General features: G+C 36.9%; 2 protein-coding genes across 2 annotated transcripts in view; one reads left to right on the top strand and one right to left on the bottom strand.

Annotated features, from left to right (window-relative positions):
* Positions 1 to 15,612, top strand: part of CENPP (centromere protein P) — a 280,800-nt gene that overhangs the window by 114,627 nt on the left and 150,561 nt on the right. The gene's annotated exons all lie outside the window — the stretch shown is intronic.
* Positions 1 to 15,612, bottom strand: part of ASPN (asporin) — a 36,174-nt gene that overhangs the window by 10,181 nt on the left and 10,381 nt on the right. Inside the window, exons 3-6 of the mRNA XM_067568162.1 lie at positions 13,435 to 13,547; positions 8,083 to 8,296; positions 5,555 to 5,665; positions 1,580 to 1,673 (exon numbers count right to left, since the gene is read on the bottom strand). Of these exons, the coding sequence (XP_067424263.1) occupies positions 1,580 to 1,673; positions 5,555 to 5,665; positions 8,083 to 8,296; positions 13,435 to 13,547 (532 nt within the window). The remainder of the gene's footprint in view (positions 1 to 1,579; positions 1,674 to 5,554; positions 5,666 to 8,082; positions 8,297 to 13,434; positions 13,548 to 15,612) is intronic.

The following is a 15,612-nucleotide window of genomic DNA, read 5'->3' as shown; positions in this document are numbered from 1 at the left end:
TTAATTATTTATAGCTTAGTGTAACCCTTCACATCCCCAAAGTTCTGAGAGGTAGTTACTGTACCTTGCTTTTATTTTCTACTTCCAGATTTCCTCTTCACATAAATTGTCACTCACACTTTAACTTAGTCTAAGGCAGTGACTAGCCTCAGTGCTAAAAATATTATTTCAAAATGTTAAGGGGACAAAATTGAGGAAGGGAAGGATGATGTAAAGTTACCATTTTCCCCTCTCTTCACTCTTCTTTCTAGTTTCTTATACTGAATTGGAAGCCTGCAAGCAGCTCCCAACTCAGGTTTCTAATAGCAAATTTTAGGTTCAAAGCAACTCAGCCACTTTTTCAGAACACCAGCTGGGCCTTGGAAAGGGACTCTCCTATTTTTAGAGTCTCCATTTCTCAAAAACAAACCCATTTCTGCCTTCTTCCTCAATCTTATCTCATGTGAAATCACTGTTGTTGGCCCCAGTTTTTGAAGGAAACATATTTCTTCCCCAGGAACTGACTAACCTCTGTCCAACCAGGCCCCAGGCACTTAGTCCATCTCTCCCTCCACTCATAGTGTTCTAAGGAACACTCTTCAGTCCTTAAATCTCTCTGTCCTTCCCTCCATGCTCTTCAGAAATACACCCTTATCACAACTCCCTTCTGTATTCCCCAGTGACCATCCCCCTCTTAAAGAAAATTCTCCCATTTTTGAAATCAAGTGGTTACTCACACTCCACAAACCTCTAAATTTAATTGCAGTGGAGGTGTCCACCCCTAAAATCAATTGGTACTGCCCTCTGTCTTTTTTGTGACCACTCCTGCCCTTTTTCCATGCAATCTCTGCTGGGTACCCTAGTTCCTCCTGCACTAGCTATTGCTATTTGCTTATTCCTTTTTCCCCCCTTTGGGAAGAACTACATGACTCCAGCCAGCCCTCCACTCTCTCAGTACCTTTACCCCCACCTCTTAAAGGAGCAGAAAATCAGAGGTTGCTTTACTCTTCACTCTCCCTCCCCTACTGAGGGGGCAAAGAAAAGTACCAGGAAACATATTATGATGAATCTGCTGAGCAGAAATGTGTTAGTAAAGAGCAATATGGTGAGTCTGCTGCTGCTTTTCCCTTACCTTGCTCAAGAGTGCAATAGGTGTCCAGCAGAAGAAGATTGTGTGTCAGTTAGGAGGACAGTTGGGAGGAATGATCATGGAGGCAGGGTATGTTGGGATCTGGGAGGAGGGGGTTTGAAGGTAGTTGATGGAGTAGACTGAATGCACTGGATATTTAGAGCCTGAGCACCTGAAGCACTTAGAGTACTTATCTGAACCTGGTATCACCTGGCATGCTTATAGGCACTCTGTTAAGACAAAGACTGGTGTTCCATACAGCAGTCCAGGACTCCACACTGAAGAGCGCTCAGGGCCACAGGTTGGACATCATTCTTCTAATATAGTAACAAAATTAATATTTTAAGCTATTTTACCACACTGCACCCCACCCCAAAAATGGTTACCTAATTGTTGGAGAAAATCCTGGAAATTTTGACATTCCACCAAGTTGTGCTTCTTGGAGGAAATATTTTACGTATTACGTTTTACCTTTGAAGATCTTTATACCGAATAAAATCCTCAAATTCAACTGCTGTAATTTTGTTGTCATCTAGATGAAGCTCTAGTAAAGAGGATGGTAGTCCTAAAGGGAAGAAATATCAATGTAATTTAATTGGTTAATATATTCATATATATTAAATTCTCAACAACTCCTTCCCTTTTCATTTTGGGGACAGCTGAGAAGGTGTTGGGTAGGACCAGTTTGCTGTCTGAATCAAAAAATATCCAGTAAAAATAAATGTATGTTATGTTTGATTTTTCTAGACTTCTTCATTTGTAATTTAAATTGATAGGGTTTGGTCTTTGACTAATTATTCATTAAATCTGTTTTTAAAAAGTAATTCCTGACTTTATCTTACCCTAGTTTAGTTAAATATTCTGGCAGATTGACTACAATTTTTTTTTCATATTTTCCAATACCTTTAGATTTTTGCTGTCTTTCTTTTTAATCATTCTAGTTGGATTTTAATCATATGCCACTTCCACTCATGTTGAGTAATACTTTGCTCCATGAATAGTCTCACTGAAATCCATGTATCTACTTGTAAATAAGGGTGAATGAATCAAGCCTAAAGATGGTACTAGATTGTACTGCTGTTCGGGTTTGGGAATAACCTACACATTCCTTGTTTGTGGGCCAGTGGAGAATCATGCATAGCATGGCTTAAATGTTTTATTAGGCACAAGGTGCAAGATCACATTTCACTCATAATCCTAAACCTAGGCCTAACATAATATAGCAAGGTCATGAACAGTGGTTTTGGAGGAGTTTCTATTTTGCCCATCTGAACAGTTAAGTGCTCACAAAGAGGCATGATCAAGGAGGAATCATATGCAATAATTGCCCTTCCCATGGAATCAAAAGGTTGGATTCTTAATGCTTCAACTTCCTGAGGAAGGCATATCTGTTAAAATTTGAATGGAAAGGAAGTATTACTATAGTCTTGAAAAGCTGATCATTATGTGGGATACCTGGAAGTGGAATAATAAAGAAAATAACTGGTTTTTCATACAGGCTGACAAAGTTCTATGTCAGTTTTCACTTAATGAAATATAGTTCCCCTAGGTACTATGGATCTCTTCTTCCTGGTGGGAAAAGTTTGCAGGAAACTACTGTGGATTGAACTAAGGCTAAGATTCTTTGTAGGAGACTGACTAGAAATAGATCCTTCTAATCACTGAATTTCCATTGGTCACTTTTGAGTGCTGAATGCTTCAAATGAAACCTTCTTCAAGGGTTATGAGCAATGAATCCTGTTCTCTTTATGAAGAAGTGAGAGCACATTTAACACTTTAGAACTGGCTAAAGATGGGTGGGAATGGGCCTGTAAACAAGTATGGATCTTAAAAGTTAAGTTTTATATAACTTCACTAGCTTTCTTTATTAATGGCTTTTATTTACTACTATTTGGTACTCAAAGAACATATAAACGAGACATCAGTATGTTCAGTTTTTCAGTTGTTGGTGGGCAAAATCATTCTTCTTTTGTGAAGTTATAACAGTTATTGCTTGTGGGCTCTTAATTTTTTCCAAAGGATATAGCAATGTTATGGTTATTTTCTGGCAATATAGCTTTTTTGGAAACCTATCAGCAAAGTGGGTTACTCGGTATGCTCTTTTGCATGCCACTATCGAGAATGCTTTTACAATTTAAAGCTAAGAGCTCACCCCTGCTTCGGAACTGGTGGCTCTGAGCTCTGTGAATAAACCAGAAGATGGCAAGATCTTTTCTGCAGTGTGCTTTATTAAATGAGAGTGGTGGAAGGCAATCACTGGTTTTAGTTTCTATATACTGACTTAATAGTTTTAGCAGTAATGATCCAGGTTGCTGTACTATGACCCCAAAGAAGGCAGACCACTTGTCTATAGTTGCCAGAGTGGCCTAGGAAAACATTATGCAAGTTTTCATAGCAGTTTGTTTTGGCATTACTTGATATGGGAATACCAAAGGAAAATAGAACACTTCATAGACTCTTTTTGCATGCTAATTTGCCTCACATTTTGCCAGCTTACTATTATTGAAGTTTATTGCTGATCTCTGAGTTACGGAATTAACTGCAAAGATGTATGTCTGTGAAGCTTATATTTAACATTTTTGAACATTCTCGTTTTGAAATTATTTGAATATTTTACCTGAAAAGACACTTTAGTTGCCAAACCAAGGATCCTTTTAAGAAAAACATTTTTAGGGAATATCTGCCCATATTTATGGTAAATGCACTAACAGTTTCCAACACTGGTTGTACATTTACTATGCAGTGCTATTTTTGCTTCAGATCTTAGACCTTGTGTCCTAACAGGGTTACACAAGAATAATTGGGTTCACCACTTTATATCTATATGGTTTTTGTGCTGAATTTAGCTTTAAGGTCCCCACAGCTGGTAGAAAATTTAGTCTCTTCTGATGAGAGAAATTTTCATTACAGCAATGATATTGTATTATAAGAATAGGTTTTATGTTGAGGAATAATTAAATACTCAAAGTAGTTTTAAAGGATATTGTGTGGGTTTCTGTCCTAAAATTACCATATTTTTAAAATTAAATATTAGGTTTCTTTCAGTGTTCCACAGATATTTATTGTGCATCAGCTTTTCCAAAAATAGTGTATACACAGGGGTGCTGGAACAATTTTTATAGTACGGGTGCTGAGAGTCATTGAACCAATCTGTAAACCTTGTATATAATGGAAACCACTTGTAGCCAGGGGTTGCGGGAGCAACCCCATCATCTTTAGTTCCAGCACTTATGCATATACATCTGTGTAAAAAAACACAGTTCTCAAGATGGATGATCCATTGGTAACAAGTCCTGGCTTCTAAGATAATTGCCATCACAGGTAAGTTAATTAATGTTGTAGTATACAGTATTGCACTATTCTTCGACTTTGCCCAATAGTTTAGGTTTTTTGTGCAGTCATGCAGAGAAGCCTGCTCTCTGTCCATTCAGCATTATGTTGGCTGACAGGTAAAGACTAGTGCTGTGCTTCTGTCACAATACAGTATGTTTGCAACAAACCCACCTATAAGATTTTGGCTTTTGATTGACTGATCTGCTATGGAGCTATTGTTTTATGCATTACAACGCCAAATTTTTGGCAAATCAGTGGATTTTTTTTAGTGTGAGGTGATGTTTCAAACTTTAGGTTATATTTATTTAGGACCACTCAGCCACAACAGTCATCTTTTGAATTTAATCTACCAAACCTCCTAATAAAACCTGTGATCTGCTATGTCAATGACTGTATTGTGAGCCAAAAGGGTACTGGATTTGTTCTGTTGTAAAGCACTTTTGAGTTACAAAGCTGAAGAAGTCTTTTAAACAGAAATTAAAGTTACAGAAAAGTGAAAAATTTTATGTTAAGCTGTGGAAAGAAGCCAGCAATATTTTCTGTTCCTTATGACACTGGCTAATTCCCAGGTATTTTTAGACCTGCATCGTTCTTAAGTGTTTGAAAGAGGCTGCCAGAGGAGAGTTAAAGGAGGGAGTTGCAATTTTTTAGGAGGCTTGCCCTACTTTGTTCTCTGGGATAGGCTGAATTGCCCCCTCCTTGCTGTTAGTTCCTTATTATGGTTTCTGCTGGTTCTTGACCTTAATGAAGGTGGCATGTACCATCTGGCAGAGTGGGACAGAGGAAGAAGTGAATCTCCCTAGCCACTGAGAACAAGAGAGAGCATTGACCAGTAATAGCATGCCAAGGATGAAAAAGGGAGATGGGAAGGATGGGGGGGGAGCTGCTTCTGAGGGAGTGGAAAGAAAGGAACGAAGTTTAGAACCTATTGGATTAAAATAATTATTTTGAATATTGTGGTGTCATACTACAGAAATTAAAAAAAAAAAAAAAAGTATGAAATCAGATGATTCAGGAGAACATGTGGGGTGAAGATTCTGGTTGTATATAACGCATATCTGAAAGTATGATAAATTATTCTGGCATATCCTTAGTAGAAAAAAGAACTCTTACCTTTGGGAACTGAGGTCAGTTTAGCTTCTGCAATTCTGATGTGATAGACTGTCACTCCTTCAAAAGCACCTGGTTCTATTCCATCATTGTCCAGAGGATTTGCGCTCATTTCTGCCAAAGCAAGTATTTTATAGTTAAACTAATACATATTGCACGCCAATTCTAGTCTATATGCTTATCCAGGGCTTACTAAAAGCGACTCTGCTTTCACCTCACTAAAAATCATTATGACTGTCTTGGTAATTTGATAAAAATAGCCTGGTTTACATGACTAAGTTTTAAAACTTTTGTGCTATGATTCAGAGGAGATTGTTCTGGGATTATGCAGTTTGTGCATACTTCTTTCTAAATGGCAAATCCACACTCTGCTCAGTGTGCAATGCAAAACATTTTGGCGCTCCATGGAATATCGTCAGTAATACCGTGGAATTTTGAAGTGGCTCCTCTTTTTAGGGGCTGCCATGGATTGATTATGCAGGAGCAGCTGGATGCTTCCTTTTTTTTGCCTTTTTGGTAAGGTATGTGTCTCTAACAGTTTTGCCTGAGTAAGGATTGCATGATTTGACCTGCAGTTACCAAAACCTGACCCACTAGGCAGCTACAATTAGGTAGATCCCAATTTCAGTTATGTAAAGCACATAAAGTGGCTTTAATTGATGATGGTGTGTTAAATTTCCTACAAAATAGATATCTTTCTTTAAATAGAAACTTCTATGTAAGGAAAAGTTGAACGGAAACTACATACAGAAAACAAAAGTTGCCAATAACTGTATGTTCTTTGCTGCTACTGCAGATATTTGCATTTTTTAATCAGTCTTTTTTTCCCCTCTTAACTGAGTTACTTTTTCTATTTTCTCCTGAGGTGAAATCTATGATGCTGTGTTCATGGCATCATAATCAATTCTACATGAGATGTGTCATCTTGAATTCAATGATCACCCTTCATAGAAAGATTAAGTAAAGAAGCGGGGCTGTGAGAGACCCTAGTTATTTGCGTTTGTAGCTGAACCCAAGTTTTTGTCCAGCTGCCTCACAAGGCCATTAATGTTTAAATGAAGATACATTTCTTTTGAATTTAGCTGTTTTTCAGGAAGATGTAGCAATTAAGTATTTTCACAAATTTGTGTTAGTAAAATTGGCAAAATAACATTTTATTAGTGAAACTGGCTAATAAAGCTTCTATATTTCCATAGTGGTTTAGTACCAAATTATGCACTAACTCTGTATACAGAACTCTTGTGCTCTTGTGTGTGGAATAGCTATGATGTCTGTACTGTATTTATTAGCATGTTCACCATATTCATAGAATCATAAAAGATTAGGTTTGGAAGGGACCTCAGTAGATCATCTGGTCCAGCCCTCTGCTCAAAGCAGGACCAACCCCAACTAAATTATCCGAACCAGGGCTTTGTCAAGCCGGGCCTTAAAAATCCCTAAGGATGGCAAGTCCACCTCCCTAGGTAACCCATTCCAGTACTTCACCGCCCTCCCAGTGAAAAAGTTTTTCCTAATATCTAATCTAGACCTCCCCCACTGCAACTTGAGTCCATTGCCCCTTGTTCTGTTATCTGCCACCACTGAAAACAGCCTAGCTCCATCCTCTTCAGAACCTCCTTCAGATAGTTGAAGGCTGCTATCAAATCCCCCCAGACTCTTCTCTTCTGCAGACTAAATAAGCTCAGTTCCTTCAGCCTCTCCTCATAAGTTATGTGCCCCAGCCCCTTAATAATTTTTGTTACCCTCCACTGGACTCTATCCAATTTGTCCACATCCTTTCTGCAATGGGGGGTCCAAAATTAGACACAATACTCCAGATGCGGCCTCACCAGTGCCAAATAGAGGAGAATAATCATTTCCCTCCATCTGTTGGTAATGCTCCTACTAATGCAGCCCAATATGCTATTAGCCTTCCTGGCAACAAGGGCATACTTCTGACTCATATCCAGCTTCTTGTCCACTGTAACCCCGAGGTCCTTTTCAGCAGAACTGCTCCTTAGCCAGTCGGTCTCCAGCCTGTAGCAGTGCATGGGATTTTTCTGTCCTAAGTGCAGGGACCTCCCCCAATCTCCATGAGTTTTCAAAGATAATGGCCAATTGCTCTGCAAGCACATCAGCCAACACTCTAAGCACCCTCGGATGCATTGCATCCAGCCCCAGGAACTTGTGCATGTCCAGCTTTTCTAAATAGTCCTGAACTTATTCTTTCACCACTGTGGGCTGCACATATCCTTCCCAGACTGTATTGCCCAGTACAATAGTCTGTGAGCTGACCTTGTCTGTGAAGACTGAGGCAAAAGAAGCATTGATTATTTCAGCTTTTTCCACTTCACCTGTAACTAGGTTGCCTCCCCCATTCAGTAAGGGACCCCCACTTTCCCTGACCACTTTCTTGTTGCTAACGTACCTGTAGAAGCCCTTCTTTTTACCCTTCATGTCCCTCCAGTTGTGCTTAATGCAGTTCTGAAATAGACTCTTGTCAACTGGTGACATGCAGTCATTTTAATATTGTTCCCATAAGATAGACTTACCCAAAACATGTAAAGCCTTCATTCCTTTAAATGCTTCCTTTGGTATTTTCTTCACCTTATTATCATGAATTCGTAGCTCTGCTAAAGATTTTGGCAGGTTTGTTGGGATCTCAGGTAGCTGATTATGGGACAAGTACAGCCGTCGCAATTTCTTTATTGATTGAAAGGCTTTTGGGTGGATCTTAGATATTTTGTTGTTGTTTAAAGCCAGTGCCTAAGCAAAATGTTAAAAGTAAGAAAACAACTTATATGTATTGGATTTTTATGATCATGCATTTGTGAGGACATTGGTAAATATTTTTAATAATTACATATTCATTACTGTATGGAATAGTAGAAATGTAGGGCTGGAAGGGACCTTGAGAGGTATCCAGTCTCCTGCGCTGAGACAGAACCAAGTATACCTAGACCATCACTGTCAGGTGTTTGTCCAACCTGTTCTTAAAAATCTATTCCATCGCTTAATTACCCTTACAGTTAGAAAGTTTTTTCCTAATATTTGACATAAACCTCCGTTGCTGAAGTTGAAGCCCATTACTTCAGTGAACATGGAGACCAATTGATTACCAGCTTCTTACCATTCTTTTTATGACAGCCCTTAACATATTTGAAGATGATCAGACCCCTCCCCAGTCTTCTTTTTCCAAGACTAAACATGTCCAGTTTTTTTAACCTTTCCTCATAGTCAGGTTTTCTAAACCTTTTATCATTTTTGTTGTTCTCCTCTGGACTCTCTCCGGTTTGTCCACTTCTTTCTTAAAGTGTGGTGCCCAGAACTGACACAGTATTCCAGCTGCAGACCCACCAGTGCTGAGTCAAGCGGGACAGTTAACTCCCATGATTTAGATGCAACCCTCTTATTAATACACCCCAGAATATAAACCTTTTTTGCAGCTACATCACATTGTCGAGTCACATTCAATTTGTGATCCCACTGTAACCCCTAGATCCTTTCATAGCCAGTTATTCCTCATTTTGTAGTTGTGCATTTAGTTTTTCCTTCCTACGTGTAATACTTTGCACTTGTCTTCATTGAATTTCATGTTGATTTCATGCAAATTTTATGATTTCAGACAAATCATCTAATTTGTCAAGGTTGTTTTGAATTCTAATCCTGTCTTCCAAAGTGCTTGCAACCCCTCCCAGCTTGATCTCATCCACAGATTTTTATAAGCATACTCTCTACTCCATTATCCAAGTCATCAGTGAAAACATTGAATAGAACCAAACACAGGATAGACCCCTTGAAAACCCTACTAGATACATACACCCAGATTGACAATGAACCAATGAGAACTACTCTTTGAATATGGTCTTTCAACCAGTTATGCACCCAATTTATAGTAATTCCATCTACGCCACGTTTCCCTAGCTTGTTTATGAGAATGTCACTTGAGACTTGGTTAAAAGCCTTACTAAAATCAAAATATATCACAACTACAGCATTCCCATCTACTAGGCCAGTAACCCTGTCAAAAAAGTAAATGATGTTGGTTTGGTCTGATTTCTTCTTGACAGATCCATTCTGGATATTCGTTATAACCCTGTTATCCACTAAGTACTTACAAATTGATTGTTTAATTATTTGTTTCAGTATCTTTCCAGGTATTGAAATTAAGTTGATTAGTCTATAATTCCACGGGTCCTCTTTGTTTCCCTGTTTAAAGATAGGTACTGTGTTTGCCCTTCTCCAGTCCTCTGAGACCTCACCCGTCTTCCATGTGTCCTAGAAGATAATCGCTAAGTGTTCCAAAATTGCTTCACCTAGTTTCTTAAGTAGCCTAAGATGAATTATCAGGCCCTGATGACTTGAATAAATCTAAATTATCTAAATATTCTTTAACCTATTCTATCCCTATTTTGGCTTGAGTTCCTTTCACTTTGATATTAATATTAACTGTGTTAAGTATCTGGTCACCATTAACCTATTTAGTGAAGACTGAAACAAAATAGGTATTACACACCTCAGCCTTCTTGATATCATCTGTTATTAGCTCTCCTTCCCTGCGGCAGAGAATGACCTACATTTTCCTTTGTCTTTCTCTTGCTCCTAAAGTATTTTAAAAATGTCTTCTTCTTATTGCCTTTTACGTCCCTTGCTAGATGTAACTCATTGTATGCGTTAGCCTTTCTTATTTGGTCCCTACATGCTTGCTCTAGTCTTTTGTACTCATCCTTCGCAAATTATCCATGTTTCCACTTTCTGTAGGATTCCTTTTTGATTTTCAGGTCATTAAAGATCTCCTGATTTCTCATTTAACATACATACGGTGACATGGAAATGAGAAATTACTAATAATTGAATGCATAAATGCATATTTAAAAATAATTTTTGTTTAAAAATCATGCATGTTGTCTGTTTTACTTAATCACAAAAACCATAAAATCAAATTACTCAGAAAATGTACCTAGAATTTGGAGCTTCCACAAGAAGTAAGAGAAAAGTGCTGTTGGGATGCACCAATGGTAAGTGAAGGTGAGAGAGAAGCTACTAATCTCATAATTCTCGTGATTGTTAAAGCAAGCTGTGCAACAAATGTTTTGCTCATTGTGCTGATTGTTTACTGCTCAGTGTAGTAAGTAAAATGGCATGTCTACTGAGGAGGAATAAATTGTATGCTTTCTGCTTTTGTATACATTCATTGTTTCAAACATAACATACCAGCGTTGCTGTCGCATTTTTGAAGACCATGAGCCAGTACACTAAATACAGTTGGGAAGGCCAGATAATGAGGAAAGAGTTAGATTTGTTTTCCAGTTGGCATCAAAATGAGCTGCGCTTGCATTTTGGACTGGCAGACTGTCTCCATCTAGATTTGTTTTGTTTTTATGTTCATTTTTGGTTTTTTATAAAACAAATATCCCAACCTAAATTGCTATCTTTCAACACTATTTTTCAATTTCCCATGATTGTTGTGGGAGACAAAAAATGCAGTTGATGCATGTGGAGAAAGGTGGGTGGGTATATTGTAAAAAATCAATCGAAGAAGGAAACAAGCAATATGTTACAGAGATTTGAAGGTTAGATCTTGTGATGTATTGAGAGTCCTCTACTCATGTTTAAGTCAAAAGACGTTCAATGTGCTCAGCACCTTGCAGGAACTGAAAAAAGAGCAAGTAAATAAATTGTATGAGGAGTAATATGGGAAAATTAGGAATTATGGTAAAGGGGAGGAAGAAAATATTTTTGCCCATTCTCATGATCTCAAAGCTTCTAATTGTGTCTGTCTCAGTACTGCTACTAGAGAGGAGGATGGTGTAATCTAAATGATTTATTAATTAAAATCTGCCCAGCTAGAATTAAAAGGAATGAGTAAATTTCATATAGTAACAAAAACATTTCATTTGTTGTACTTGCCATTATCTTGTACTCTGATGTACTTAAAATTCTTTCTGTTCATTTAAACAAACTATCCCTCCTTTGAATAGATCTCTTAATGTAGCTGTCTCTGTGTTCTTGTAGAAATCGTTGCCTCACTATTTGAGAGGCTGCCATGTATGTGACAGAGTATGATTGTGTTACTTAAGATTATTTTGCACATCAGACAGTACTTCTATATATCAGTGTCTTGACTGTTAGTGTTTGTACTTTCCATTGCTTCAGAGACTACTGACAAAATGTTGCTACTGTCGCTTTACAGTAATCATGAAAATATCAGATTTGATCTTTTCCCACCAAAATAAGGAAATAGATTGAGGGCTTTGGTAGGAAATTCTGCTTTCTAATATCATTTGCTGCCATCTGTGACTTTACTAAGGAAACTAGTACTCCATTAAGTGGCATGAAGTAAACAAACTGTTCACAATAAAAATTCTGTTAGGCCTTACTAAATGGTCACAAGTGAACTGATGTGAAAAACCAAAGCTTCTTTATTATCAAGATATCATGAGCTTTCAATTAGTGCACAACTAGTGGTGCTTAATAATGACTCCTGATTTATCTCTGTTTTCTGACACAATTAGTGTGTTCTTCATTAACTTCCTGTAAAGATCATACTGGTAACATTTTTGTGTCTGGATACAAGGCATTTCACAAGTGTCGTAGACACTAAGTGTGGCAACCACTAAGATTGTATAATACCTATTTTTGCTACTACAGATGAATCCATAATAAGTAAAAGCTCTATTGGTTGACCATGGAGTAAATTAGATCTGCTAAACTTTCGTTTGTTTTTGAGACCAAGTGCTTTTGAAAAGGACTTTTTCCATCAGTCAAACCTATTTATCCTGTATTAATTACCATGAAATCGGGAGTCTCTTTTTAAGGTACTCTTTGTTGGTTGACTGACTTGACTTGACTTTTACTTGGATTTGAGGTGTGGATTTATTATTTTGATACTTTCTTTTATTTTTGTGTACAATAGCTACTGCTTACTGTTTAACCAGAAGTCACATATTAAATATACAGTAGGAAGGTTAAAATACCTTTGACAAAAAGTTCTGATTAGCTTACATTAAGTAAATATAGCTTTTAATTCCAAACTCTATCTATAGCTGTCTGTTATGTCTAAAACTGAATTAAGAATCTGTTAAAGAAACCAAGATATGCTGCATGATCTATGACGACATGGAAGATAAGGAAAAATACAATCTCAAATATTTGTGATATAAGAGATATTTTGAAAAAATGTGATTTTGTTTTTGTTTACCATAATTGTTTATAACAGATTTGCCTGAGCTAGAACTCCCAATCACCGCAAGGCATCCAATTTTGCTTGCATTGTTGGAAGGGAGTATTGTGTACAATCCTGTCAAATTGATATATTCTAGTTTTAAAGTGTCATTTTCTCATCATATTATTTTAATTTAGTATGCTTGCTTATATCTTAAAGAATTAATAAGTCAGATAGGATTTTCAAGAAAGCTCAGTGTTGGCCGTACATTGTATCATTTGAAGTTAATGGAACTTTTACAATTCATTTCAATGGGAGCAGAGTTAGGTGAGTCCTAATTCCTCCCTGACATCTCATTCTCATGTGGGATTAAGTTTATGGTGGTTAGCTACAGTTTTTAGAATGGGAGAGTGGGAAATTTGCCTTATAGTCAGTTAAAGCTCAGGGAAATTTCTCTCTGGATACCTAAAAGCTTGAATATATTTTCCCTCTCTCTTGGAAGGGGAAGTAGGTGGCATGAGTCTGGATGTTGTTAGGAAAGAATAACCTTCCTAGCTCCATGTAAACTGACAAGATTGCAGCCTGTAATGTGTATGCAGCCAAAGTTGAAGACATCCAGTATTTTATTCTAATTCATCTAAACTATTGTAGGAGGAAGGACATAATTTATATAAATAAATAAATAAATAAAATATTTGAGCTGTCTAAATAAGACTGAATCAAAAAATAACAAACTTACATAAAGTGATGTGAGTCCTTTGAAATCATTTTCCTTGACTTCTTTAATTTTGTTGTTTTGAAGGTCTATCATGAGAGTGTCAGGTGGAATATTGCTTGGTATTGAAGTCAAACCTATTTCATGTGAATGATAAACAAATATATATATATAAATACCTACCATATTGGTATACAGAAAACCATTAACTGCTAAGCAGGAAAACAATGAGAATGTAAGTATGTGGTTTTTCGCTCTGCATTAAATAGACGCGTTGTTAGGTCAGTTTAGCTTAAAATTTTAGATTTTATTAAAAAAAAAAAAAAAAAAAAAAGGTTGTTTCACATTTATACAAAGCTCAACATCAGCCCACAATTGCCATGAATTCTTTTCAGTATTCCATTGAAGGTTTCTTTTAAAAAGAATAAAATTAAGTTGTAATTTCCCCAAAAGATTGTCTCATCCTATTGAGACAGAACGTGAAACTGACTTAGGAATTGACTGTATAAAATAAAAAGTTAAACTGACTAGTCTATTTTCAATATCTGAGATTCATAAAATAAAAAAGTAAACAATAATACTTAAACATATTTCTATTTCATAGATCTCAAAGTGTTTTAGAAAAGCAGATAAGTATTATTTCTCCTTTTTACAGATAGGTAAACTATGGCAGAGAGAGGTCACATTGAGTTAGAATAGAGCCCAGATCGCTTGACTCCCAGGCTGGTACTCTTCTATACAAGAATTTTTTTTTAAACATGAGATTTATTTTGACTTGCACTTTCAGTAAAAGATAGATTGTTAAGGTTACTCAAAATAAAATGTACACATGGTGTTTGCTTGTTAAACTAAATGGTAGGGTTAGAAAAGTTACAATACAGTGGCATTATGGGGTTCAATAATTCAGTGGATCCATATTATGTAGGATCAGTTTCCAAGTCAAAATATATTCTTTAAAAAACTTAGTGCTCTTTTATCTACCTTTGATCTGAAATTCAGATATGTTCTTTCTTTCTCTTACATGATAACCAATAATGAAAGCATTGCTAAAAATTTATGCATAAGGCAGAATTGAATCTTGTGTGTTCTCCCATACACTTTGTGTTCTTCAGATTTAAGAGGAGTAAAACCTATTATTTGTCACTAAAGTAAATAGATATGACTTACATTACAGAGTGAAAGTTACATTGAGGAGAAATAAAGTGGTATGGGGGGATTTTTCATCGGCCCTCTGCACTGCAATGAATTTCACCTTGGATGCTTAGATTTATAATTTTAAAAAAGATCACATTTAAAAACCAAATCAGTCCTAATTTTTATATTTGCCATGACCTGAGTTTAGGGTTTAGTCTGGTTTTTTGCTGCTTCAGTTAATGATCTTATTATTGTCTTCAGCTTTGGTTGCTAGCTGTCATGAATAGGCAACTTCTGAAGAATTTTAACTGTGCCTTTTTAAACTTGAGTTTGAATCCCAAAATAATTTAAACTAACTTCAGCAATATACATCTCTTTATTAAACATAAAATGTAAGTTTAGAACAACAGCTTGTAATAGGAAATATAATCTTGCCCTCTAGAGAAGGTTCACTGTCAGACCGAGTTCAGCCTCCATCACATTGCACCACATAAGTGGCATTATATGAGACCCAGTCTGCTGCTTGCAGCTCTGGATCCTCTCTTCCTCTCTCCCCACTTCCTCCCATCCAGGGATTGAAGAAGAAAGGCCTATGAGGGAAGGATGGGAAGCTAAGTAGGAGCTGACAGGAGACTCCAAATAAGAGAGAGTTGAGGAAAGACCTCCTCCTCCTTGACCTCAAGAGGGCAGTGGGAAGAAGAGGGTACAGCATTCCTAAGGTAGAGTCCATACGGCAGTACTTGCTCCAGGAGAGGAATGTGTAATTAATATGGGAAGGACTGAAATAAAGGTTGTGGCATCCCACAAGAAACCTGGGTAGTTGGAGACGTCCCAACTCTCCCCACCACCTGGCATCCAAATGGCCTGTGTTTAATCATAGGTTGTGCCATAATTGACAAATTTATAATTATTTGAAACATAAAATCTGTATTATGAATCTTTTCTAACGGTGTGAATTTAATAAAACAGTTCTGCAACCTGTAATAGGGCACCCAACCAGAATTACCCTCTTACAGATTACAAAAGTTATCTATTTTATTCAGAAAATGAAAAAAAAATCCATAAAAA

The sequence above is a fragment of the Emydura macquarii genome, unplaced genomic scaffold (genome assembly GCF_026122565.2).
Source record: "Emydura macquarii macquarii isolate MOO-44397 ecotype Brisbane River unplaced genomic scaffold, CSIRO-AGI_Emac_v2 contig_2846, whole genome shotgun sequence".
Lineage (NCBI taxonomy): Eukaryota > Metazoa > Chordata > Testudines > Chelidae > Emydura > Emydura macquarii.
The sequence above is the reverse complement of the archived record's forward strand: the minus strand, read 5'-3'. Positions and strand labels throughout refer to the sequence as shown.